The sequence below is a fragment of the Pithys albifrons genome, chromosome 19 (genome assembly GCF_047495875.1).
Source record: "Pithys albifrons albifrons isolate INPA30051 chromosome 19, PitAlb_v1, whole genome shotgun sequence".
NCBI classification, from domain to species: domain Eukaryota; kingdom Metazoa; phylum Chordata; class Aves; order Passeriformes; family Thamnophilidae; genus Pithys; species Pithys albifrons.
In genome coordinates, this window is record NC_092476.1 from 7,747,276 (window position 1) to 7,769,157 (window position 21,882).

At 51.3% G+C, this 21,882-nt stretch overlaps 1 protein-coding gene across 2 annotated transcripts in view; it reads left to right on the top strand.

Moving 5' to 3' along the window:
* Nucleotides 1–2,415: 2,415 nt before the first annotated feature.
* The window catches only part of MGAT5B (alpha-1,6-mannosylglycoprotein 6-beta-N-acetylglucosaminyltransferase B), a 64,354-nt gene continuing 44,887 nt past the window's right edge, over nt 2,416–21,882 (top strand). For both annotated transcript variants that reach the window (XM_071573502.1, XM_071573503.1), the window contains exons 1-2: nt 2,416–2,629; nt 8,651–8,763. In XM_071573502.1, the coding sequence (XP_071429603.1) occupies nt 2,562–2,629; nt 8,651–8,763 (181 nt within the window). In that variant the 5' untranslated portion in view covers nt 2,416–2,561. The remainder of the gene's footprint in view (nt 2,630–8,650; nt 8,764–21,882) is intronic.

Below are 21,882 nucleotides of genomic sequence, written 5' to 3' on the forward strand. Positions count from 1 at the left end.
CTCTCCATACCCCAGCCTTTTCCTGCAATTGGCCTCAAGGAAGATCTGCTGCTTGGCACAATCCAGAGCTTGTGGGATGTACAGGAGGATTTCAGCATTATCCTTATGGAGGTGAGGTGAGGGGTCCCATCCCACAGAATTCACCTCACACTGGAACTCTGGTAGCCCCCTGCTCTGCATTCCCTGGGATGGGATGATCTCTTTTGCTCACAGCCTGTTGGAAAGTTGCAGCTGGCTCCTGGCAAATTGGAGGCAGCAATTTGGCTGCTCCATTGACCACTCCATGCAGTGTGTTTATGTTCATTTGGAAGATTTCCAGCCCCATTGAGCTGATCTTGGAATGAAGGGCTTTGCCTCCCACTGCCAGCTGGGGCTGGGCTCTTGGGAGCAGGAAGTGGGGAAACACCAGGTTTTAAGGTAGTTTTACAGCTCAGATGAGCACTAAGGGTCTCCTGTTGGAGCAGCAGGAGCTGGAAAGCAGGGGAGCAGTCAGGAGCAAGGAGATTGGGGTGGCAGGATTCCCACAGCCCTTCATTAGCCTGCTGCTCTTCTCTTTGCCCAATGGCCAGATGAAAAAAACCAGGTGGTTTCTCCACAGAAGGCCAGATGCTCCCAACTGCACCTAAAAATGGCAAAGACTGAGCACCCCAGCTGGAGTTAGGGATCTGTGGGTGTCATGGTCATATCCATAAGTTCCACATAGGACGGGCTTCAGAGAAGGGTGTCCTTGCCAAGGTGTTGGGCTGTCTGTATTGAAGCTCAGGGAGAGCTGACCTGAGGGTTTGGGTTTGACCAGCTGCTGCTCCTGAGCCACACTTTCTGCAAATCTTCAATCTGTGTGTCTGTCTGCCTCAGACCCAGTATGGCAATGATTCCTTCCCTGTGGATGAACACAAAAATCCTCCCGTACTTATGAAGCCCTAAAGAACATGGTTTTGGTTCTCACTTCAGCTTGGGAAAAAAAGTGCTGTTTCATGGGGATAAAGTGCTGTTTCATGGTAGATTTCCAGCTGTCTCATCTCTGAGCTCGCCTGTGGCTGATGCTGTTGCAACATATGCTCCCTAGAGCTCTGCTGACCGAAGCCACCCCTGGTTTCCATCAGGGAGAAGAAAGCAGTGTGAGTGTCTGGGATCCCTATGGAAATCAGAGTATCATGGCAGCATTTCCTCTTCTTCAGCCTCATGGGAAAACACTGGCACAAGCAAGGGAGCCCATGCTTAGTTTATAATGGAGGGGGTGGTTGGAGATGGGAGGGTGTTGAAATTGCTTGGCACTTGGAGGGTAGATTGCTGAGCCATTCCAGGCATTTGGGGCTGGAGAAATGCTTCTTAACCTGGAAGAATGGATGGAGAAGTGCTGGGAAAGACCATGGGAGAAGAGTCTCCCACAACAGGGAAAGCACAGGTGCAGCTTTCCCTCAGTGTCAGCCTATGCTTTGTGGTGGCAAGGTGGTGGGCAGAGGGGGACAGCCAGCCATGGGGCCAGCGTGGCATGGGGGCTCCTGTTGGCACCACAGCACCTCCAGATACCAGCCTTACCTCCATCCTGTCCTGGATCCTGCCCCAGTGTGCACACCAGGAATAGTGTTCTTCTTTTAGCTTTCTGCAATCCTGTGCTCACCCCAAGGTGATGCATCCCCTTCCTCACCCCTGCTGGGGTGGACATGTGCCGGCTGGGGCTGGAAATGGGGCTCCTTTAAGTCTCAGGCTTTGGGAGGCTTTTTGTGCCTGTCACCTCTCACAGGAGAGCTGGGAATACCTCTGCTGAGCTCAGCAGCTGCTTCTCCTGCCTCAGCTCTCACGGCGCCTTTGTCTTTCCCAAGGACACCACCCTGGTTCTTTTGGCAGCACCCAGGAGTGCCCAGGAACTTTGGGAAGGCACATCATAGGCTATAACTGTGCCCCCATGAAAGAAAACAGGGTGACGGGGCTGCAAAGCCACTGGCTGGTGCAGTCAGAGCCAGACTCCGAACCCCATCTTTTGCCAGAAAGGAGGTTTGCCCGTCTCAAAACCCCATAAGAGCAAATAGCACCTGCCGGCTGGCATTTCTGCCTTGACTTCCCCACCCCATTTTGCCAAAAAGGGTCATCTGTACCTCCCGAGGTCCCCACGCCGTGGGCCACCTGCACTGGAATGGGGCCACCTGCATGGGGATGGGGTCACCAGCACGGGGATGTGGCCGCGCTCTCCGCCGAGAATCCCCTCCCCTGAATGCCATCCCCTCTCCTCGGGGAGCATCCCCCCACGCCGGCCCCCCCCTCCGCGGGGCCGCGTTGCCGCTAGATGGCACGCGGAGCCCGGCGGAGCCTCCGCGGGGCGGCGCGGGCGGTGCGGGGCGGAGCGGGGCTGCGGCGCGGGGAGCGCGGAGCGGAGCGGCCCGGCCATGGGCACGGCCGGCCCCGGGCAGGGGCAGGGGTAGGGCGGGCGGGGAGGTGCCCCCCACCCGCACCCCGCCATGCGCCCCCGCGGAGCCCCGCGCTGCGCCCGCTGAGCCCCGGCCGCCGCCTCCCTCGGAGCGTGTCGGGGGTGCGGGGGCCGCCCCTCCCCGCAACTTTGAACGATGATCACAGTCAACGCGGATGGGAAGATAATGGTCAGAAGATGCCTCGTCACCTTGAGACCCTTTAGGTAAAGTTGGTGCTTCCTTCCCTCTTCCTCTCGCCTCTCCCGGCCCCTGCGGGTGGGAATCGGGTGGCGGAGCGTAGGGGGCTGCGGCTGGACGGGTGTGTGTGTGTGGGCTGAGCACAGATGAGGATGTCAGGGCTCCGGCAGGTTTGCCCGCGGGTCAGCCTGCGGGTTCTGCAGCCCTCACTGGCTGGCGGACCCCGGTTCACCTCTCCCGACTGTGTCTTTGGGGTTATCACAGGGCTTTTCGCCGCTGGCTTTTTAAATACCGTTCCCAGAGATGTTAGTGCTCGGGAGAATTCGGTTCCTCTGGCTTAAACCTGCTGGTGCTGATAAGGATTTTGAAACCCACTCTGAACTGGCAGTGGGGCTGGGCTTGATGTTCAAACCTGAAATCCTTCAGCTCTAACCTATTGCTTTTTTTGGCTTAGTGAGACTCCCCGTATTTCCCTCTATGCATTTGCTTCCTCTCTTCAGTTCTTGCTCTCCAGCTTCCTTGCTTCAGTGGAGATTCTTTTGGGTTACTCTTAGGCTTGAGACACATGGGAGATGATGCTGGTTACTTGGTTTTTTCTATGGGGAGAGGCACCAAAAAACCCACAGAGGGGAAGGTGCCATGGGATGAAGCTCAAGGTGGGGTCAGCCTAACCCAGCAGTTACCGACAGTCCCTCCTGTATCTGAAGGTCTGAGATCACCAGAGGGATCTGCTCGCTGCCTTTTTATCCTGAGCCCAGTTCACCACCTGGAGCTGGGAGAGAGGACAGGCTGTGCTTGTGCCCCTCACTTGCACTCTGGTTTGAGGGTGTTGTCTGGCCGGTTCTGCAGTGCTTGTCTGGAGGGATTCCTGCTGCTGGATCCCTCAGCAGCACCCTGGAACTGGGGAACTTGGCCAATGGGATGTCAGAAAGTGATGGCAGAGGCATGAGGGTCGTCCCCAGGGCTCAGGCTTGCTCTGAACATGGAGTGGGGAATGACTGAGAGAGATGAGAAGTGCACATACACTCCAGGCTATGCTCTTGCTTGGCTATTTGCTTTCTTAACTGGATTTGAAATCCATAGTGAAGAAGTGACTGGCTTGTGTATCCCTGTGCCCTGGTCATCACCCCTGGGACAGGGGAAACCCATCTTCAGCAGAGACCTGGCAGCAGGGTGAGGGAGCACAAGGAGTGTATTGGAGATTGATCACAGAGTCCCATTGGAGATGAGGACATCTGTGGACGAGGGTTTTGTGGTGGCTGGAAGGTCCCTGGTGTCTGTAGCAGTGTGGAGCTCTTGCACCATCATGTATGTGTGCCCTGGGCTGGCTTCTACTCTCAAACCAGTACAAACCAGTATCAGTTCCATGGGAACCAGCAGGGTTGCCTTTGTTAACAGACTTTCCCTGTGTAAGAGGAGAAATTCCCAGGACCCTCTCCTGCTATCCTACAATGTCCAGGACCTTTGCACCTCCTCCATGCTGCTGTAATGCTGAATGTGGCCCCCCCATGCCACAGTTCTGTGTCACCTTGATCTCAGCCCAGCGTGGGCAAGTATAAGCTGGTGCAAATCAACACCCCTACCCTAAAATCAGCACCCCGCATTCTCAGCTGATGTAGATCACCTACAGGAGTCGGTGTAGCTTGTGACAATCAGGATGTAAATCAGTTCCTTGGCTGGGCAAAGCCTCTCTGCTCCAGGGAATCCTGTGGTGTGATCCCCTGCCTGTGCAGACTCCTGGTGGTGGTATTGTCGTCAAACAACGAACAGGAAACCTGATCCTTTGCACCAAAACAGTTCATTAACCACCGTCCAGACATGCTTAGCAAAGCAATGCAAAGCTCTGAGCTATGAGAGCTCCTGCGGCAAGGAGAAGGGGAGAGAGAACAGATCTCTGTATGTTTCATGGTGCCAGATTTAGTCCAGAATTCACCATGGAGCCCTGGTCTAGCTTGCTCACCTCTTGGCTTTGTAGAACTTGGGGAGTTTGCCAGCTGGAAACCAAAACTGGGCTTTCTGAGAGATACAACATTGGTAAGAGAGTTCACTCTGGTCCCTTTTGGGGAGGATGATGCCCATGGATGAGGATCAGTTCAGCAGTGCTGGGATGGTGTTGGGCTCTGAGCAAAAAAAGTTTGCAGGAGAGGGATTGTCTTTTATGAACCTGACTGCTGCTGCTGGTAGGAATGACCAGCTTTCAGTTCCATAGGCCAAAATCTGCCATGACTGGGGCATCGCTTCCAATTTTCACTAAAGACTGAGGGAATTTGGCTTCCTTCTCTTTTGGCACCAAGCCAGAACCCAGAACTGTGAACATTTCAGTTTGGGGAGGATGTGGAGAGGAACTTGGCACCAGAACCGTGCCTGGGAGATGAATTAAATGGGACGTGGGATGACAGGCAAAGCCAGCATGCAGGATAGATGTTACTTGTTCATTGGAGCTCCACAGTCTTCAGAGAGTTAGACTTGATTTTGAGGCAGAGGACCCAGTGCCATTTGACAATTTGAAATATCTGGGGACTTGTGTGTTTTACCTACTTCAAGGTATTTGTTTTCTGCATAAGGAGTTTGCTTAGTTAAGGCTGGACCAAGTATTTTTAATCACCTAGAGATGATCAGCAAAAGTGAAAGAGATGGGGTCCTCAGGCTAAGATCTAATCTCTGTACCCTCTCTTCTTCCTGGTGCACTGCTGCTGGGCTGGATCCACTTCTCTCCCAAACACAGCAATTCCATTGAGGATCTGATCCCTCTCTTTTTTAAGGAAAAAGGCACCTTGCATTTCCCCTACTCTGTAATCCAGTCAAAATGAAAAAGGTTTTGTCTCCTTGTGAGATAGTAGAGCACCTTTGTACATTTTTATTCCCTTCCCCTTTTTGTTTACTTCCCCTTTTGCTTTCCTTCCCCTTTCTCCTTCTGCTTGGTGTTTAACTATCACTCCTTGCCAGGGTATAATTTTACAAAGATTAAAAAGCGTAAACAAGGTCTTGCATAATGATGAAGATATTGTCAATAAGGAGGGGTGAGAGTGAAGAGCAGAATCAGATCTGAGTATTTAATCAGGTGATGCTTAGGGTTAAACTGTCCCTTGAGGGAGGGGGCAGCTGGCAGCAGGACAGGGCTTTGGATGGGTTTTGTGCCACAGTGGGCTCCCAGGGAGGACCCTCAGTTATAGGGCATTGCTGGGCTTTGACCCCCTTCAGCTTGTTTCTTCTCCACTGTGCTGTTGTCCTCTCCTGCCACAGAAGTGCCATGGCAGACAGTGTTACCCCCCTCCTTCTCTAAGGACAAATTCAGCCCTCCAAAGCCAAGCTGGGTGCTGCAAACCCCTCCATCGTGTTTCTGAGAGCCTTTTCCAGACCCAGCACTGCGCTGCATGACTAGGAACAGGGTGTGAGAATGGGAATGCACTAATGTCCCCAAATCACCCCCTCTCCAAGCTATTTATGGGACACCACGTTGCTTTGCAGCATCAGGAATGCTCTGCTGCCTCCACAATCACCTCCTTGCTGGAGCTGGACCACAGCTCTCTGGAAATGCTTCTCTGGTCTGCTTTGGGAGCAGGGCTGAGGTCAGTGGGCATCTCTGAATGCAGATGCTGCAGCTCGATGGTTTATCAGCATCTGCTGGGGAGGGGATGGCTGTGCTCTACTGGTTTCTGCTTGTAGGGCACTCCAGCCGTGCCTGTAGCCTGGCCTTTAGGGATGGGAGTCCAGATTAGCAGAGTGTATGATGCTTTATGGAGCTTGTTTAAACTGCTTTCCACCCTTCCAGGGCAGGCTCATTCAGAAATAAAAGGGAGCTGAGCTGCCTCACTCCTGGAGTGCCTGCACAGGGGTGTCAGGCAGTTTTAGTGATGTGCTTGAGCATCCCCTCTCCCAGGTGGGTCAGCTCTCCCAGCCTGGCTGTCAGGGAGCGTTTGTGCTGAGTCTGCTGCTGGCAGTGCTTGTTAATGCTTAGGAGCCCAAGGTATTGCTATTAATCTTGATTAGGTCGGAGGTGAGAAGAGGGTGGGGAGCTGTGCAGTGCTGCTCCTCCAGAGCCCATGGCCTGGAGCCCCTGAACTGCTGGGGTTGGGGCAGGGCTCACCCATGGGAGCAGGGGGATGGCTTAGATGCCTGTCTGCTGTGAGCAAGGCTGATCCTCCTTGGAGCAGGCAGAGGAAGCCCTTTGTTTTTGCACTGCCTGATTCTGAGAGTGAATCTGCCCCAGGTCTGGAGCTCATGTGTGTGTTGTCTGTGTGACAGCAGCGTCAGAGCTGGTGGGATGGAGACAGGGAGCTCGTGGGATCCTGTGGCGTCCTTCCAGGCAAGGCTGTGCTGGGACAGCAGGGAGCTGCCCTGGGAGCTCCTCCAGTAGATCTCTGTGGGGAAGCCCAGTCCTTCTTTGAGCTGCTTGACCCTGTACTTCAGCTCTCCACAACATCTCCTGTTGCTAACAAGGGCTTTGAAACAGGTCACTTTATTTGCCAGCCCTTTTCAGCTGCAGATAATTGCAATTCTGGTGTGTTGTAGCTCAGAGTTAATGACTGGTTCCTATTGCTCTACCTTTTACCTGTGTAGTAATGCTTAGATGGAGAGCAGGGGAGTCTCCTCTGCAAGTCTTTCTCTGAAAAAGCCTGGTGTTGGTGTTGGGTGGCCGTGCTGTGGGTCTGTGTGCACAGCTCCTGAGCCCTGTGGATAATGCTGTGAGCTTTTAAAGAAGAGTTGCTGATTCCTGTCCTTAGTGGTTTGCTTCAATGTGCACCCCTAAGGGCTTCCTCAGCTCCCCATCCCACATATGATTTATTTATTGGACAACAAAATGTTGTTTCACAAGGCTGGCTGGCAGTTGTCTTTTCTTCTTCTCCTCCTTGAAATTTTCCCTGGATTTAGTGGCTGAGATCCCTGGTACCCTGTGGCTCTGGGAGCTGTTGTCCACAGCACCTGGTAGTGGCTCTGCCAGGGCTTTTCCCATGTGTCTGTTGAAGGATCCTGCACCTCCATGGAGTCTTGGAGATGATGGCAGCATCTCCGAGCAGTGGAAGGAGGCCAGGCATCCATCCTTTGGCACAGCATGCTCTGCTCCCTGGTGCACAATAACCCTCCTGCTGGCACACAGGTCTTGCCTCCAGCCTTTTCACCCCCCAAAACGTTCCTGGCCTGAATTTGGCCTGAACAGGAGCAGTGTTGAGAGCTCCTGCTTCTTGTGCAGCTGGAGGTGACCATGAGCTCAGCTGGGAGTGACGTGCAGGTTGACATCCTGCCTGGAATGTCCCCGTGGGAGCGGCTTTCCTGCCAGCCCAGATGAACAAAGCAGTGATGGGATGGTCCCAGGCCACATGTGTGCTGCCAGTGTGTCTCTCCTCATCCCTCTGTGCACAGGGCTGCCTGTGCTGCACGGACCATACCGGACACAATGGCAAATGCTGGTGGCCTAGTTACAGGGGAACAAAAGATCTTATTAATAAAAAAAAGAAAAAGGGCTTTTTTTAGATCCTTTGGGAGGAAGGGAAGGTACAAGGCTTCTCTTTACTCTGGACTCTCCCAGGAGGAACATGAATATTGTTCATTGTAGTGGTTCCTGTGGTCAAGGTTACTGGGCTGGATCTAGTGGAGCATTGTATGGGCAGTGGTGGTCTGGCTCAGCTTCCCTGCTGAAGATGCAAGTCCTCCAGTCCCCCTTGAGGCCAGTCTGTCAGAGCAGGCTGCAGGGATTGTGGAGAGTGTTCTTGGGCAAAACTCGATTGCTCAGTGGCAGGGTTTGGGCAGAAGCCCCCTGGGGCTCTTTGGGAAGTGTATGTAGGTTTTCCCATGATTGGAGTGAGGTGCTGGTGCGCTCTCATGGGGCTGGGGCTGGTGCTGCAGAGACACTCCTTACCCAGGGTGAATGGGATGGGCCATGGGGGTGAAGCAGATGGGAAGCTAGGATTGTCCCAGACACCCCTAAACAAAGTGGCTTCTGCTGCTGTGCCATGGGGCTACCCCAGGGATGAAGAGTGGTGGGGTTGTCCCAGAAGAGAGCTGGTTCCTCATCACCTTTTGCTCCAATTCTGCTTTCTCTCCCACAGGATTTTTGTGCTGGGCATTGGATTTTTCACCCTGTGCTTCCTGATGACTTCACTGGGAGGGCAGTTCTCGGCCAAGCGCCTGGGGGACTCGCCCTTCACCATCCGGACCGAAGGTAAGCGCAGCTCCATGTCCAGCCTGTCCCGTGGGATGCTCCATAACCCCCTGTGCATGGCGCCAAGGATGCAGGAGGATGGTGCTTGGATCCTCCTGGCCCCTTCCAGGGATGTCAGGATGGCTCAGGGTCCTGTTGACTCTTCTTGCCATGGTGTGGTGCACTTTGCAGCCATGTGGCTAAAACTTGGCTGAATTCACACCCAGAGGTGTGACACAGTGGGGACAAATACTGGAGTGTGGGTACTAACCCTGGCTCACAGCAGAAGGATGGAGCAACAGTGGGATTAGATTTCAGCTCTTGTGTGGGCTGCACCTGGTCTGACCTGTGGAGGATTTGGCTCAGATGCTTGGAGGAGTTTTGAGCAGTTTTGGTCTGCAGGGAATGGAAATTTTTCCTTAGGGAAGGGAAAATAAAAGGGCTTTGTGGTTTCATGGATGTACAGAAACGTAGAAGAGAAATATTCTAATTTTTAGCAAGTGTGTGTTCTGTTGCATTTTTAAAACACCTCTTTTGGTGAGGCATCAAGTCAGCTCCACAGACACCTTCCGTGGTGGGAGAGTCACGTCCTGCCCTTGCCCTGGGAGGATATTGCTCTAGGAAATGAACTTCCCCCTGACTTTTCCTCTGTGATTCCAGTTGACCGAACTACACAGAGGGAAATTCCCAGCTTAAACTCTGCTGAGCAGGGTGAGATAGGCTTGATCAGACCACCATGGTCTTATCTTCCTCTGTACCAAAACCATGGAGGGGTCTGAGCTCCACAGTCTCACATAGAATGTTATTTTGGGGTATTAAATCCTTTCCTTTTGGTGCTGAAAGAAATGCTGGTTTCTTCCCTGCAGAAGGAGATGACTAAAGTGGTGGTTTCCAGCAGCTGGATGGTGCTTGTTGAACTGGTTAGTTGACTTTCAGAGAGATGAATGTGCAGCCCATGGCAGCTAGTTTGTGTTCTCCCTATGGATAGAGCACATGGTGGCTGATGTTCTTCCCTCTCTGGGATAGAGCACATGGTGACTGATGTTCTTCCCTCTCTGCTCACCTAATCCCATCACCAGCTCCATTAAACCCCTTCTTCGAGGGACTGGTGTTTTCCTGGTGACCTTGGCCTGAGCTGGAGCAGGTTGTAGGATCAGTGTTTTCCAGTGTTTCTGCATGTCTTGCCACAGTTAAGGTACATGACCCTGTGAGGAAGGTGGGTGCTGTGTTAATGTCCCTGTCCCCATGCCAAGAACAGCTCTCAGGATGGCTGGTGAGGGAAACCTGAATACAGGGAATTTCTTCCTTCTTGGGATGAAAAGAGGCACATGTGGAAGGTGGGCCAAAGCCCCCAGGCCACCTCCTTCTCCAGACCTGGCTTTTGAGGAGATGGGTCCTGAAAAGATTCCTGAGTTTGAAATTAAAACTGTCACTGTTACAGCTGCTCCCTCTCCCAGGAGACCTCCGGTGTCCCCAAGAAGTTTGCAGAGAACTAAAAGAAAGGCAAAGAGGGACAGATTAACTGTGGGACCAGTGGAAGCTGAGAGATGGCACAGGTCATGCTGCAAAGAGCAGAAAAGGTTTCCAGAAACCTGCAGAAGCACCTGGTGTCACCCCAAAGGACTTTAAAGCTGGGGTGAAATGATGGCAAACCCACAATTATTTATCTCTTTATCCCTTTTCTGGATGCCCTGAAGTGGGGTAGTTTTCCCATCTTTATTCTTGTCCTCAGTTTAACCCAGACCTTTGAGTCCACTGATTCCATCCTCGTGTGTGTTTGGTTTACTGGGCACAATGTCAGGGCAGTGCTGGAGCTGGATCAAAAGAAACCTCCTTTTTCAGGCTCTCACCTTTGAGTTCTCCAGGCCTACTGCTTCAGGTGATTAAATCAAGATGTGTAAAGAGGTTCACTTTCTTGTATTGAGCCCTTTCAGCTCAGCTGAGCTCTGTGAGCACCAGCCGGGCTGCTTGGGAGAGAAGCTGCTTTGCTCTGAGGTGCTGGAGGTTGAATGTTCCTTCTGATAATGCCTGGTTGGTCTAATTTAAGGAAGAAAAGACATAAATTATGATCTAGGTCCTTTAGTTTTTCAAGGTTTTGGTCTTTTAGGTTTCTAACTGGCTGAGGCAAGTCCTGCTTTGTTAGAAAGCTCAAAAATTCAATGTAAAACCAATTTTTTTTCCTTTATTGTGTGGATTTGCCAAGCAAAGTGTTGCTTCCAGATAAATTGCTGCACATTTGGCTGTTGCTGTGTTTCTTATTAGAGACGATATGGTTCATTCATGGTCTCACACACTGTTTTTAAACACAAAGCATCCTCTCTTCTGTCTCTGGAGGAGGGATGCCAAATTGGAGGAGGGTTATATTCTTTGTCCCCAGGCCTTGGCAGGTACAACCTGAGAGGCTTTTTCTAGCTCTTTAACACTGTGTTCAGCCTTTCCTGTGACACTGGTACATTGGGCCTGGCTGTCCCACAGGGTGATAAAGCTGTTCCCAGCAGGGCTCCCTGCAAACAACTCTACATGGGGTGAGCACCCTCCAAACCAGAGCGGGACCAAGGCATGTGCACGACAGGAGCTGTCCAGTGTCAGTGCAGACCCTTCTCTGTCACCTGTGAAAGGTTGTGGCTGATGGGGGAGACTCTGATGGCTGGAAAAGCCACCTATCACACCCATGGAAAAAGGCATGAAGGATGATGCATACTGGGCAGCCTCACTGGTGCACTGGGAAATGAGGAGTCAAAGCCTCTGGGAAGCTGGTGGGGTGGGGCAACTCCATCCTTGGGGGCTCTGAGAACACATCTGGCTGTTGTGAGGCTGTGGGCAGGTCTGACCCCCTCTCTTTGGAGCAGAAAACTGGGGAAGGGGCTCTAGAGGTCCCTCCTGGCTGCAGGGGTGCAGAGATCACATGGAGGAGAGTGGAAAGCACGTGGAAGTCAGGAGGATTGAAATAGATACAGATATGCTGCTTTATTAGTGCTGTGAAGTCTCAAAAGGTCTGTTTGAATAACGAACTGCCTTTTAATTAACATGTGTTATGGATTCCAAGAAAACCCAGGAAATATTCCTGGTGGTTACTGTTGCTGTTTAAGTGCACAGTGCTGAACTGAACGTGAGCTCAGAGGAGGGATTAATTTTGCTGGGCTGATCAGCCCTTGGTGCGAAGAGTGATGGGACCTGAGCTGGTGTTTCCACAAACCTGGACATCTTCAAGGCAGGCAGTTTTGGAGGGGTTCCTGGGGTGTGTGGCCTCAGGTGTGCTGTGCCCAGGGTTGAGTATCTCCAGACTGGGCTCCTGGGGCGGAAGGGACGTGGTCCCTCCTGCTGTTTCCCTCTTCTCCAGGACTGAAAGCTCTGGGTCTGTGGACCCTTTTGAGCATTATTCATTATGTGATGGATGTTGAAGGGAAGCTGACAGCATCCTCTCCCAGGCACTCTGAGGTGGGATACTCTAACAGCAGAACCAGTGTATTTGCAGTGTAGGCTTATGACCAGTGAGTGTCAGATCCTGTGGCCCTTCCTGGGGCTGATCCTGGTTTTGTGGCTGTTTGTGCTGCTCCTTGTTTTCCTGTGTCCTGCCAGGCTCAGCAGTGATGCTGCTCGTGTGCCTGCAGGACTGGGGTGGTTGCAGAGAGCTGGGCGGTGTCAAAAAATCACTTGCTTAAAAATAATTTTCGTCCAAGAGATTCCTAGTGGATAAATGGTCCTGTTTAGACTGGGGCAGTTCCTTTTTCTGCCTGGTATCCTGACCAACCCAACCCTGACCCTCAGATACTGCAATCCAAGGGGAAACATGAAAATGCCCGGTCCTGCCCGGAGCTTTCCTGGCTTCTGAACTGTGCAAGCAGCTGATCATAACCAAAATAAAGATAGATGTGAGGCAAGAGCATGAAAAGGAGAAATGGATAATGTCACAGTCCAAAAGTTAATCCCATTTAAAATTTGATTTTTGTATGTGAATCCCTTTCTGGGTGGTTGTCTCCAAAAGCCAAGTTTCTCGGTGTGTGCCAGAAATCATTCCTCAGATGGATTCTCTGCTTGGTGATTCGATGCAGCAGAGGCTTTGCATCTTAACAATAAATAAAAAAACCCCTTCTGAAATGCAAGTTATTTTATCCTAATCCGCTGCTGTCAAGTAAACACAGACAAAGGTTCCTTTGTTTTGAAATGGTCACTGAGAGAATTTGTTCTGCAAACAAAGATGTAGATAAAAAAGAGAACAGAGAGGTCTATAAATTTTGAATGTGGGAGATGCTTTGGGAAGGGCTCTAGACTCAAGAGATTCAGTTTTGTGTGCCCTCTTCTCTCCTGCACTTTAGAATTTAAGATGTTTGGTGTTTATTTCTTTTCCCAAGCATCTTTTTTTGAGTGGTTTTACTGCTGGAGTCAAGGGATGGGGGTCTGATTCTGAAAAAGTACCAGAATCTGTGAGCCTGGTGCTGGCAGTGCATCCAGGAGGGATTTGGCAGTGGTCCCTCTGCCCGTGGCTGTGCTCTGGGCTGGATTTGGTGGGGATGTATATCCTGCTGGTGGAGTTTGCTGCTGCAGGGGATTAGTGGAGGAAAATAGGTTATTAAGTGTTAAAACATGATTAGATGTGGCTGGAATATTGCCTGGAACTGCTGCAGCTGGTTCAAAAAAATCAAAAGCCTCTTGATTCCCCTTGTTGATTTCTGTGTGGTTGGGTATGAGGTGCTGGAGGAATTTGCTGCAGACCCAGGGGAGATGTGTAGGACAGGTCCTGATATCCTGAACTGGCTGGAGCTGAGCTCTGCTCTCCTGTTGGGCTTCTGATTCTTGCAAGAAGAATCTGGTTTAACTTCAGCTGACCTTGGTGGTATTTTGATAGAAGGGCTTTGAGTAGTTCATAGAAATACAGGTGTTTGGGGTCTGTGAGAACTGCAGCAGCAGTTCCCACTCTGAGGTCCTTGAATCCTGATGCCTTTGGAAAGTGGTGGTTTGCTGAGCAACTGGAGTTGTGTGTTTACTGTTCCTGTAACTGTCCTTTTGACGTGTTTTCAAATGTTTCCTGCTTCTCAGCTTGAGCTCAGCACCTGCCTTTTCCCACCCCAAAACAAGCTTCCCAGCAGCATCTCCAGCTGTTTTCCTGTCAGTGACCACAATTGGGCTCCTGTGTTGTGTTTCCTCAACTGTCTTGGGAAAGGGGTCAGTGGGGACGGGATGAAGGAAGGACAAGTGTAGGGAAGAGCTGATTTTAGAGCATAAGCTGGAAAATATAAGCAAGCAGGGGTGAAGCACATCCTCTGCAAGGCTGTTGCACTTTTTCCTAGGTTGACAAAAAGTCTTTTGGGGTCTGATCTCCCCAGGGCTGCACGATATGGGCCCTGATGGGATGATAAATAGCTTGTGGACTGGGTCGAGGTGTTTCCCAGTCCTCCACCACTAGGACTTTCTGCAGCTGGGCAATGGTAAGCCAAACTGGAATCTGTCTGGAGGTGGCCAGTGCACCACCAACTTCCCTTGGCCTGTGACACAGCAGAAGTGCAGGTGGCCAGAGAACAACCTCTGCTGCAAAAACCGCTGAGGTTTGATCATTCATTTTTGAGAGAATAAAAATAAATCTGGAAAAGTTGTGGAGAAAACTTGCTGGGGAAGTCACCCTTAGTGTCCTGGGGTGCCTTGTCCTGCATGCAGCCCATGGGGGAAGCTGAGCTCTGTGGCTTTCTTGGGGTGCCAGAATGGCTCTGGTTTGCCATATTGGGCTACAGGACTCTCAGGAGAGGTCCAGAGACAGCAACCAAGACGTGTTGTGCTGTGTTTAACATCACCTGACAGAAATCCTGCCCTGTTCTCCCCAAACCCAGCATCCCTCCAGTGTTCCAGCTACAAATGCTCTGCTTCTCCTGCAGCTGTTGCCTGCTCCAGTTCCTGGAATCTTACCTGCTTAAAGTGATTTCTTCAATCAGTGAACTCAGAAGTGGGAGATGGTTCAGGGCAGTGCAGCACAGCTGTGTGCTTTGGCGTTTGTGGCTTTTGTTTCTCTCCAAAGCAGGGATGTTGGTGGAGGGGTAGGAATGCTGCAGCAAAAGGGAATGTTGAAGGTTGCTTGGGGTTGTGTAGGGCATCTTCATCTTTTCAGAGCCATAGTGCTGTGAAGCAATGGGGTCTCATGTTATTTCAATCCCTTGAATTGCTCCCTGGGGAGTGGAGCAAACAGGCCAAATGGAAATGTGAGAACCTGCATGATCTCCTCAGAGGGGTCCTTTGCTCCTGCTCCTGTCTCTGCTGCTTTTCCTTCTGCTCCAGCAGCTTCCCAGCTGGGTTAGCATGGCCAGGTAACGTTGCCATTTTTTCTCACAGAAGATGCAGAAAGGTCAAGCTCAGATTTGCCAATGTTCAGAGTGAGCTTGAATAACTCACTGTCCTCCCTCACAGTCAGCTGTGCTGGGAGAGGAGGAGGAGGAGGAGGAGGAGAAGGAGGTCTGTGTCCATGATCCTGACCTGCTGTGTATCCTCCCATCATGAGGGATGACAACAGAGGAGGGCACAGATTGCTCCAGCTCTGTCCTGGCTGCAGTGAGAAGCTGCTCAGCCTGAAGGAGGTTTAAAGCAAAACACAGATGTGTTCACCCTCCCTCCCAAGTTTCCTCTCTCTCGGGAAAGGTAATTTCAGGACCCATTTGCAAACTTGGGTCACTGCCACTTGTGACAGATCCCACTCTGCTTCTCGGCAGAGCACACAGTTCTGACAAGAGCTTGTGTTGGGCAAAACACCCAAAAGTTGCTTTGTGTCTTTGAGAATCCCTTTTCTTACCTGACTTGGCTGCAGAGAGCACCCAGGAGGGAGGACTTGCTTCCTTAAGACATGGTGCACAGACCTGTGGTTCCAGGGATGCTCATGTTTCCTTTGCTTTCAAAAAGCCATGTGAGTTATAAATTTATCATGCTGCCTTTAATGCACAGCGAAGGTGACAGGAGAACCAGTTGTGAAGACTCATGTAAGCAAGTGGCAGTGACGGGGGGCATGGGAGGGAGCTGGGCAGACTCCACTCGGCAGACTAAGCTCTAATTATTCCCAGTTTCTTCCTGAGTGAGTTATAACCCTCTCCCGGGCTGCTTGTGTCATGTTTTGATGTTGTCTGCTGAGCAGCCCTGGGTAACTGCAGCGGTTTGTAAGCAGCTTGTCAGGATCAGCGGATGCTGGAGCGTGTCTTGCTGGATGGTGCAGGCAGTGCCTGGGATGCTGCTCCAGGCAGGGGGATGAGGCTGTTTTCAGGTCTGAATCCAGAATTTGCTTGTGCAAAACTCTCTCAAAAGGCAGCAGGAGTTTCCCTTCTCTCATCACCTCTTCCTGCAGTGCCTGTGGGGCTGTTACCTGGACCATTTTCCCAGGAATGGAGAGGGTGTGGATCAGCAAGTGTGTGTCACTTCCATGTCACCAGCTGGGACATGCAGATCCTGCATGTTCCCAGTGCTTCATTTTCCTGCTGCTGCATCCAGAGCTCCTGAAGCCTGTGGGTGTCAGCCAGGGGGAACCCATGGGGAGGAGTGTGCTGGGCATCTTTTCAGTGCCTGGGGCTCGTTTCCAGCTTCTCTGCATCCATCCCTTCCAAAGCCACTCCAAGCAGCCTTGGAGGCTGGAGCAGCCAGTTGATGCTGTGAGAAGTTATTTGGTTGGTGCCAAGTGGAGCTGGTTGGTACAGGGAGCATCTCCTTGGTGAGGAGCTGTGCTGAGATCTGATGGGCTTTTGATTTTTCCTGTGGAAGTTGCAGCTCCCAATGCTTGGAACTGTTCTCTCCCCCTCATTGCCCAGGCATTGGTGGAGAGAAGGGAGTTAACAGAGAGCCCAAATGCAGGGTAAGGGCTTTGTGCCTCAAACATTGCCTTTGGCTGGCTCATGCTGGATGCTTGGTTGCTCCAAGGACTCTTTTAAGTGGGTAACACAGCACCTGCAAGTGCCATTGGCTCTACCATGCTGGGGGTTGCACCCACATGGCCAACACAGGAGTGTCCTTAATCTGTATTCTTTTGGGAGCAGACCACTGTTTTACCTGGGTGGAAAAAGTGGGGGTTTATTAAAAGCCATGTGTCCTCTCCTGCTTCATGGTGTCCCCTTGGGCCAATCCATTTCGGTCCTGGAGTGCTGCATCTCCCATGGGATATGCACTGTGCTCCCATCCCCATCCCACGCTTGGAAAGGGAGTTACCAGTAGAAGTGTAAAACTTTAATGCTCTTATTAAATTGCTATTGCAGACAAGAAAATCAGTGCTGTTAAAATAAGGAAAATAAAGGCATTTGTGGGGTCCCATGTGGCCCTGGGGGGTTTTGCCCCCTTCTGTGGGATATACTGGGGAAGCAGAACGCATATTGAGGGGGGCAAAAAGGGGTAAAAAAGTGTCAGGGCTGCTGTTGTAGTGGTTAAGACTTAATCCACCCTATGAACTTGTCTGTTACTGAAGAAGTGCCTGTTTGGTAGAATTGCTGCTCAGAATTGAATGCCTGCAGGCTTGAAGGGAAGAAAAAATATGAAAATTATGTCACCAAATTTATTGGAAGATGGAAGTGTGAATCCATGAGGGTGGGGAGCAGAGGTGAAGACCTCGGTGCAGGGATGTGCACTGGCCTGTTCCCTGCTACCCCTGTGTCAGAGGAGGCAGGAGCAGCATCCTGCTGTCCTGGCACTCTGTTATCTCCATAAGCAGTGACTCCCAGGGAATGATTAAATCAATTAATTGATTTTCTATAGCTCATAAGGAAGTCAAATGGCATTTTCATCAATGTGTGATGAGCCAACACCCCACCATGGCCAGGAGGAATGTTAATGACTTTTTATGCTTTTATTACCCCTTTTCACTCCTAAATCAAAATGCATCTGGAGCCCGGGAGGCAGCAGGTACTTCAGACAATAAAACTAGCACAGTGGGAACCATAGCAGCCTCTGTAAAAGCTGGGTTTTCCCATTGATTTATTTGTTTCTCTGGCTTAAATGAGAGTCCAGGGCTCAGTTCAGCTTGAGCAGAGATTAGCTGAGGCTCCTACTGTGGCTCTGCCAATGCCCCCCAGCTCCTGTGGGCTCTGCTTGGGGCTGCTGCCCCACTCTGCTGCTGCTGGAAGGATCCAGCCACTGGACTCCGTGCAGATGGATGGGCTTGGAGGAAGGGGATGATTTATTCACCTCCTGGAAGCACAGTGGCAGGATGCCCAGCACTGTTTGGCCAATATTTTTAGCTGAAGGAGAAATGGTAATCATTTTGGAAATGTTAAATGAGTGAGTTCTGCTGTTTCTGAAGCAGAACATTTTGGGACAGCTGTAGATATGGCTGTGGGTTTGAGTGCTGGATGTGCAGAGCTGGAGGAGTGATGGTGGTGCTGAGCCTCCTGAAACCTTCCCCTGGCTGGTTTTGGAGTGTGGAAATGCTGGATGGAATCCTTTCCTGCAATTCTTAGGGCATTGGATCCTTATAGTACAATTTTCCCTGGACCAGCAAAGGGGACTGTTAGAAGAAGAACCAGTTGAGTTAAATGCTGATGCCTTTGGAGAGAAACCTCTCCTGTAAAGACCAAGAACCCAAATTAAAGTTTGTCCCTGGCTCATGGGTTTGTGGAGCCACTCTGGGGCTCTCCCTGTCCTATGGGACCAGTGTATGCTGCTCCTCACCTGGAACTGGGTGTTCCAGCTGAAAACCAGGAGCTGGTTTTGCTCCTGATGCCAACAGCATCCAACCTGGCGTGGGGTCCAGCCATGCCCCATGAGCTCCCATGTCCTCTGGGCTTTGCTTCAGCAGCTGCCCTTGATCCATCCCTGCACTGGAGCCCTTGTGTTTTAGGAAGCAATTTAAAATCGATGTTAATCTTGTAATTTGGAAGCCTCTCCTGCAGTGTGAGGTGTTTGAAGCACTGCAGAACAGCTTAAAATGCAATTTAAAATAGTGCTGGCTGGCAATAGAGAAGTAACTGAAAATTCCCTGCTGTTACTTTTTTAAAAGAAAAGGAGGTAGAAGATGGGCTAAAAAAGAAAATTAAATAAAAGCTGAACTGTGGCTTGTGCTGAGGTTGTGTGTTTTCATCTCCTCTTCCCCAGCTCCCCAACTCTCCCAGCCCATCTCCTGTGGCTGCTGGGGAGATCAGAAGATGATCCAGCTCATTTTACTTGCAGAGTGATGGCTTGTGAACTGTCCCCATGTCCCAGAAGGGACACCAGATCTCTGGTGTGTGTGGGGAGGTAAGAAGTAGTAAAAGCTGGGGGAAACAGCCCTGTGCTATTCTTTGCAGCAATGGAACACTTGTGGCTGGGAGTGTAAGAGTCTGTATTGTTCAGCTTTTTGTGCCTTTTCTTATTTGTATGGAAATAGGGAGAGAAGGTGTTTGGGTGGAGGTAGAGCTGCAGGCTGCTCCTACAGGCCTTTCCATTTGGATGTGGGGACAGTGAGAGCTGGTTGGGTTAGAGAAGCATCAAGACCCTGTTCTGCAGGCTCAGCTTGGGATTGTGCAGCTGAAGGGCTTCCCCAAGGGAGGAATGAGACCCCAGACCCAGTGGGGTTGGTACAGGAACACCAGGCTGGCACTCCCCTCCATGCTCTGTGCAGGCTTGAAGGAGGCTGATGGGACCTTGGGTGGAGGCTGAGGTGTGTTCAGGACCTCTCTGTGCTTTCCTCTAATCCACCTCCATGAAACCTTGTGGGGTATCGTCCTGTGGGACATCACCATTCAGGGAGAACCTGCAGCGTGCTGAGGTGGGGGAGGCTGACATCAGAAGGAGCTGAAACCCTTCAGGAGAACAAAAATAGCACTGTGGGGACATTGTTCTCATTAGCCACTTGGATGATTCAAACCTGCCTGCCCTGCAGGTGGGAAATGGAGGTACAGCTCATTGCTCATGAAGCCATTGCCAGTGTGGGATAATGGATGTGGCTTTGCTGTGGCAGTCCAGGAGCAGGATGGGCAGAGCAGTGCCAGACTGTAGGGTGGCATGATGCCCCCTGAAGAGATTTATGGTACCAAACACGGTTGTTTCCCATCTGCTGGTGCTGCTTTGGGTGCTGTGTGTGCCATGGCATGGCTGAGTCTCCCTTTCAGCTGGGGAACCTCTGCAGCACATCAGTCCCCCCACGCAGTGTCTTAGCCCCAGGCACTGCTGGTGTGGGGAGGCTGTAGGAAAGCCAGGAGGGCTCTTGAACCCACAGAAAGGTTGTGATTGCTGCTATCACATTAACGGAGCCCTCTGTCAGCTCCTGCCTGGCTCAGTTGTGGCACACGGTGCTGGAACCAGCCATGCAGGGTATAGAAGGTCCTGATAGTCTCTGTCTACCCATAGATGTGAGAGTGAGTGAAAACACCCCCGAGGCTGCACATTTGCATGGCAGTGGATGAGGGGATGGGTAAATCCAGGAGCAGGTGATAGCAGGCAGGTGGGACATAATCTACTTTACCAGCCAGTGACTTAAGGCTGCTAAATTTGGCTGACTAGCAGGGAACCATTTTGCCTCTGGTGTTTCCAGCAGCTGATCGATGGTACAGCTGGAGCTGTACTGAAGTGTCCACTTCCCTGGCAGCCCCCAAGCTGCTTTGTGGGCACCTCCAGGTGTGTGGCAGCTCCTGGTGCTTTTTTCTATTGGGGAATTGGCTAAGCAGGTCCGTATTTTCTCTGTGTTAAGTTAAGAAATCCATAGTAGTTTAATGGCAGGTGTGGGTGGATTTACTGCTGCCAGTAACTGACTGGGAGCCCATGCTGGTGAATGGATGCCCTTGAGGGGTACAGCCACCCAGTGGGACCTTGTTCATCCCTGAAACAGCATTCTCAAAGGGATGGAGTTGGGAAGTGGCCACCACTGCTAGCCTGAGCCTGGTCTTGGGCTTTCTTGTTTCCAGTTAGTGCTGGTTCTCTGGGCTGTGATTGTAATGGATTATATGTCAGGGTTAGCCCTTGGGTAGCTGGCTCTTTGGTCTTTCAATCTGCTTGAATCAAAATCAATAGTGGAAGTAAATAGAGGAACATGAGAGGGGCAGAGAACTGAAGGGCTGGGGCTTTGCTCCCTGGGAAGATGCCGGGATGGGTGCCCTCCTGGGAGGATGGGCTGGGGACAGCCCTGGGTACCACCACCTGAGGAGGTGGGCAGTGAGGTCTGGATCTGGTTGCACTGTGTTTGGGATCCTCCAGTTTCTTCTCCAATAAATCCTTAAAGATAGCTTTGTCCTTTTGAGGGGTTTAAGTAGCCTGGAGTTGTTCTTTAAAGGAGAAAACTAAAGCAAAGCAAATAATACTTTAGATTGAAATTAATTCAGCTGATATTTTCAATGGACATAAGTAATGACTTACCATCTCTGAGCAAATTTCCTTCTTGGACCAGAGCATTTGGCTGTTGGGAGATGGCCAGGCAAGATGTGACTGATGTCTGAGAAGAGGGGGGGAACCAAGAGCAAACCAGTGATGTTATGGACTGTGGGGCTACAGTGTGGAATTGCATTCTAAATGTCAGGGAGATGCTTTGGTGCCACTCACATGTGACTGTGGAGATGTGGGTCAAGGCTGTGCCTTGGTCTCCCCAGTCAGTAATGGTTCAGGAGGCTTTTGCTGCCCTTGGAATTACTTGGCCTTGGATAGAAATGTTTTTCTTTCCCGTCTTCTCAGCATGAAGCTGATGCTGAACATTGTGGTTCCTCCAGAGCAGGATGAGGCTGAGTGACACAGGGATAGGGAACTGCCATCAGGGTCCAGCAGCTCTGCAGGGCAAGGAAGTTTGAATCAGTCAAAGTGGCTAAACATGCCCCTAAACTTCTGAGGGTTTTTAGCTCCTTTTGAAAATCTCAGCCTAAGCATCCAAAAAGCCCCACATAAACCTGTGTGACAGAGGGACATCCTGCATGCTCCACCCATGATCATGAAGTGGGGACGGCTCCCAGACTGAGCAACAGTGGGATGGCATGGGGAGGATGCTCAGGATCCCAAATCACGGTGTCTGAGAAAGGAAACTTCTTCCCATTTATTCCTTCCCCTGTGGCACAACCTGGACTTTGCCAATGTCACTTCACATCATCCCCACTGGTCCCAGCCCAGTGCTGGGCTGTCCAGCAGGGAGTCCCTGTGCCAGAGATGCTCCATGAAATGCTGCTTTCCCAGCTGCTCCCTGTTCCCGCAGTCACAGAATCACAGAATATCCAGAGTTGGAAGGGACCCACAAGG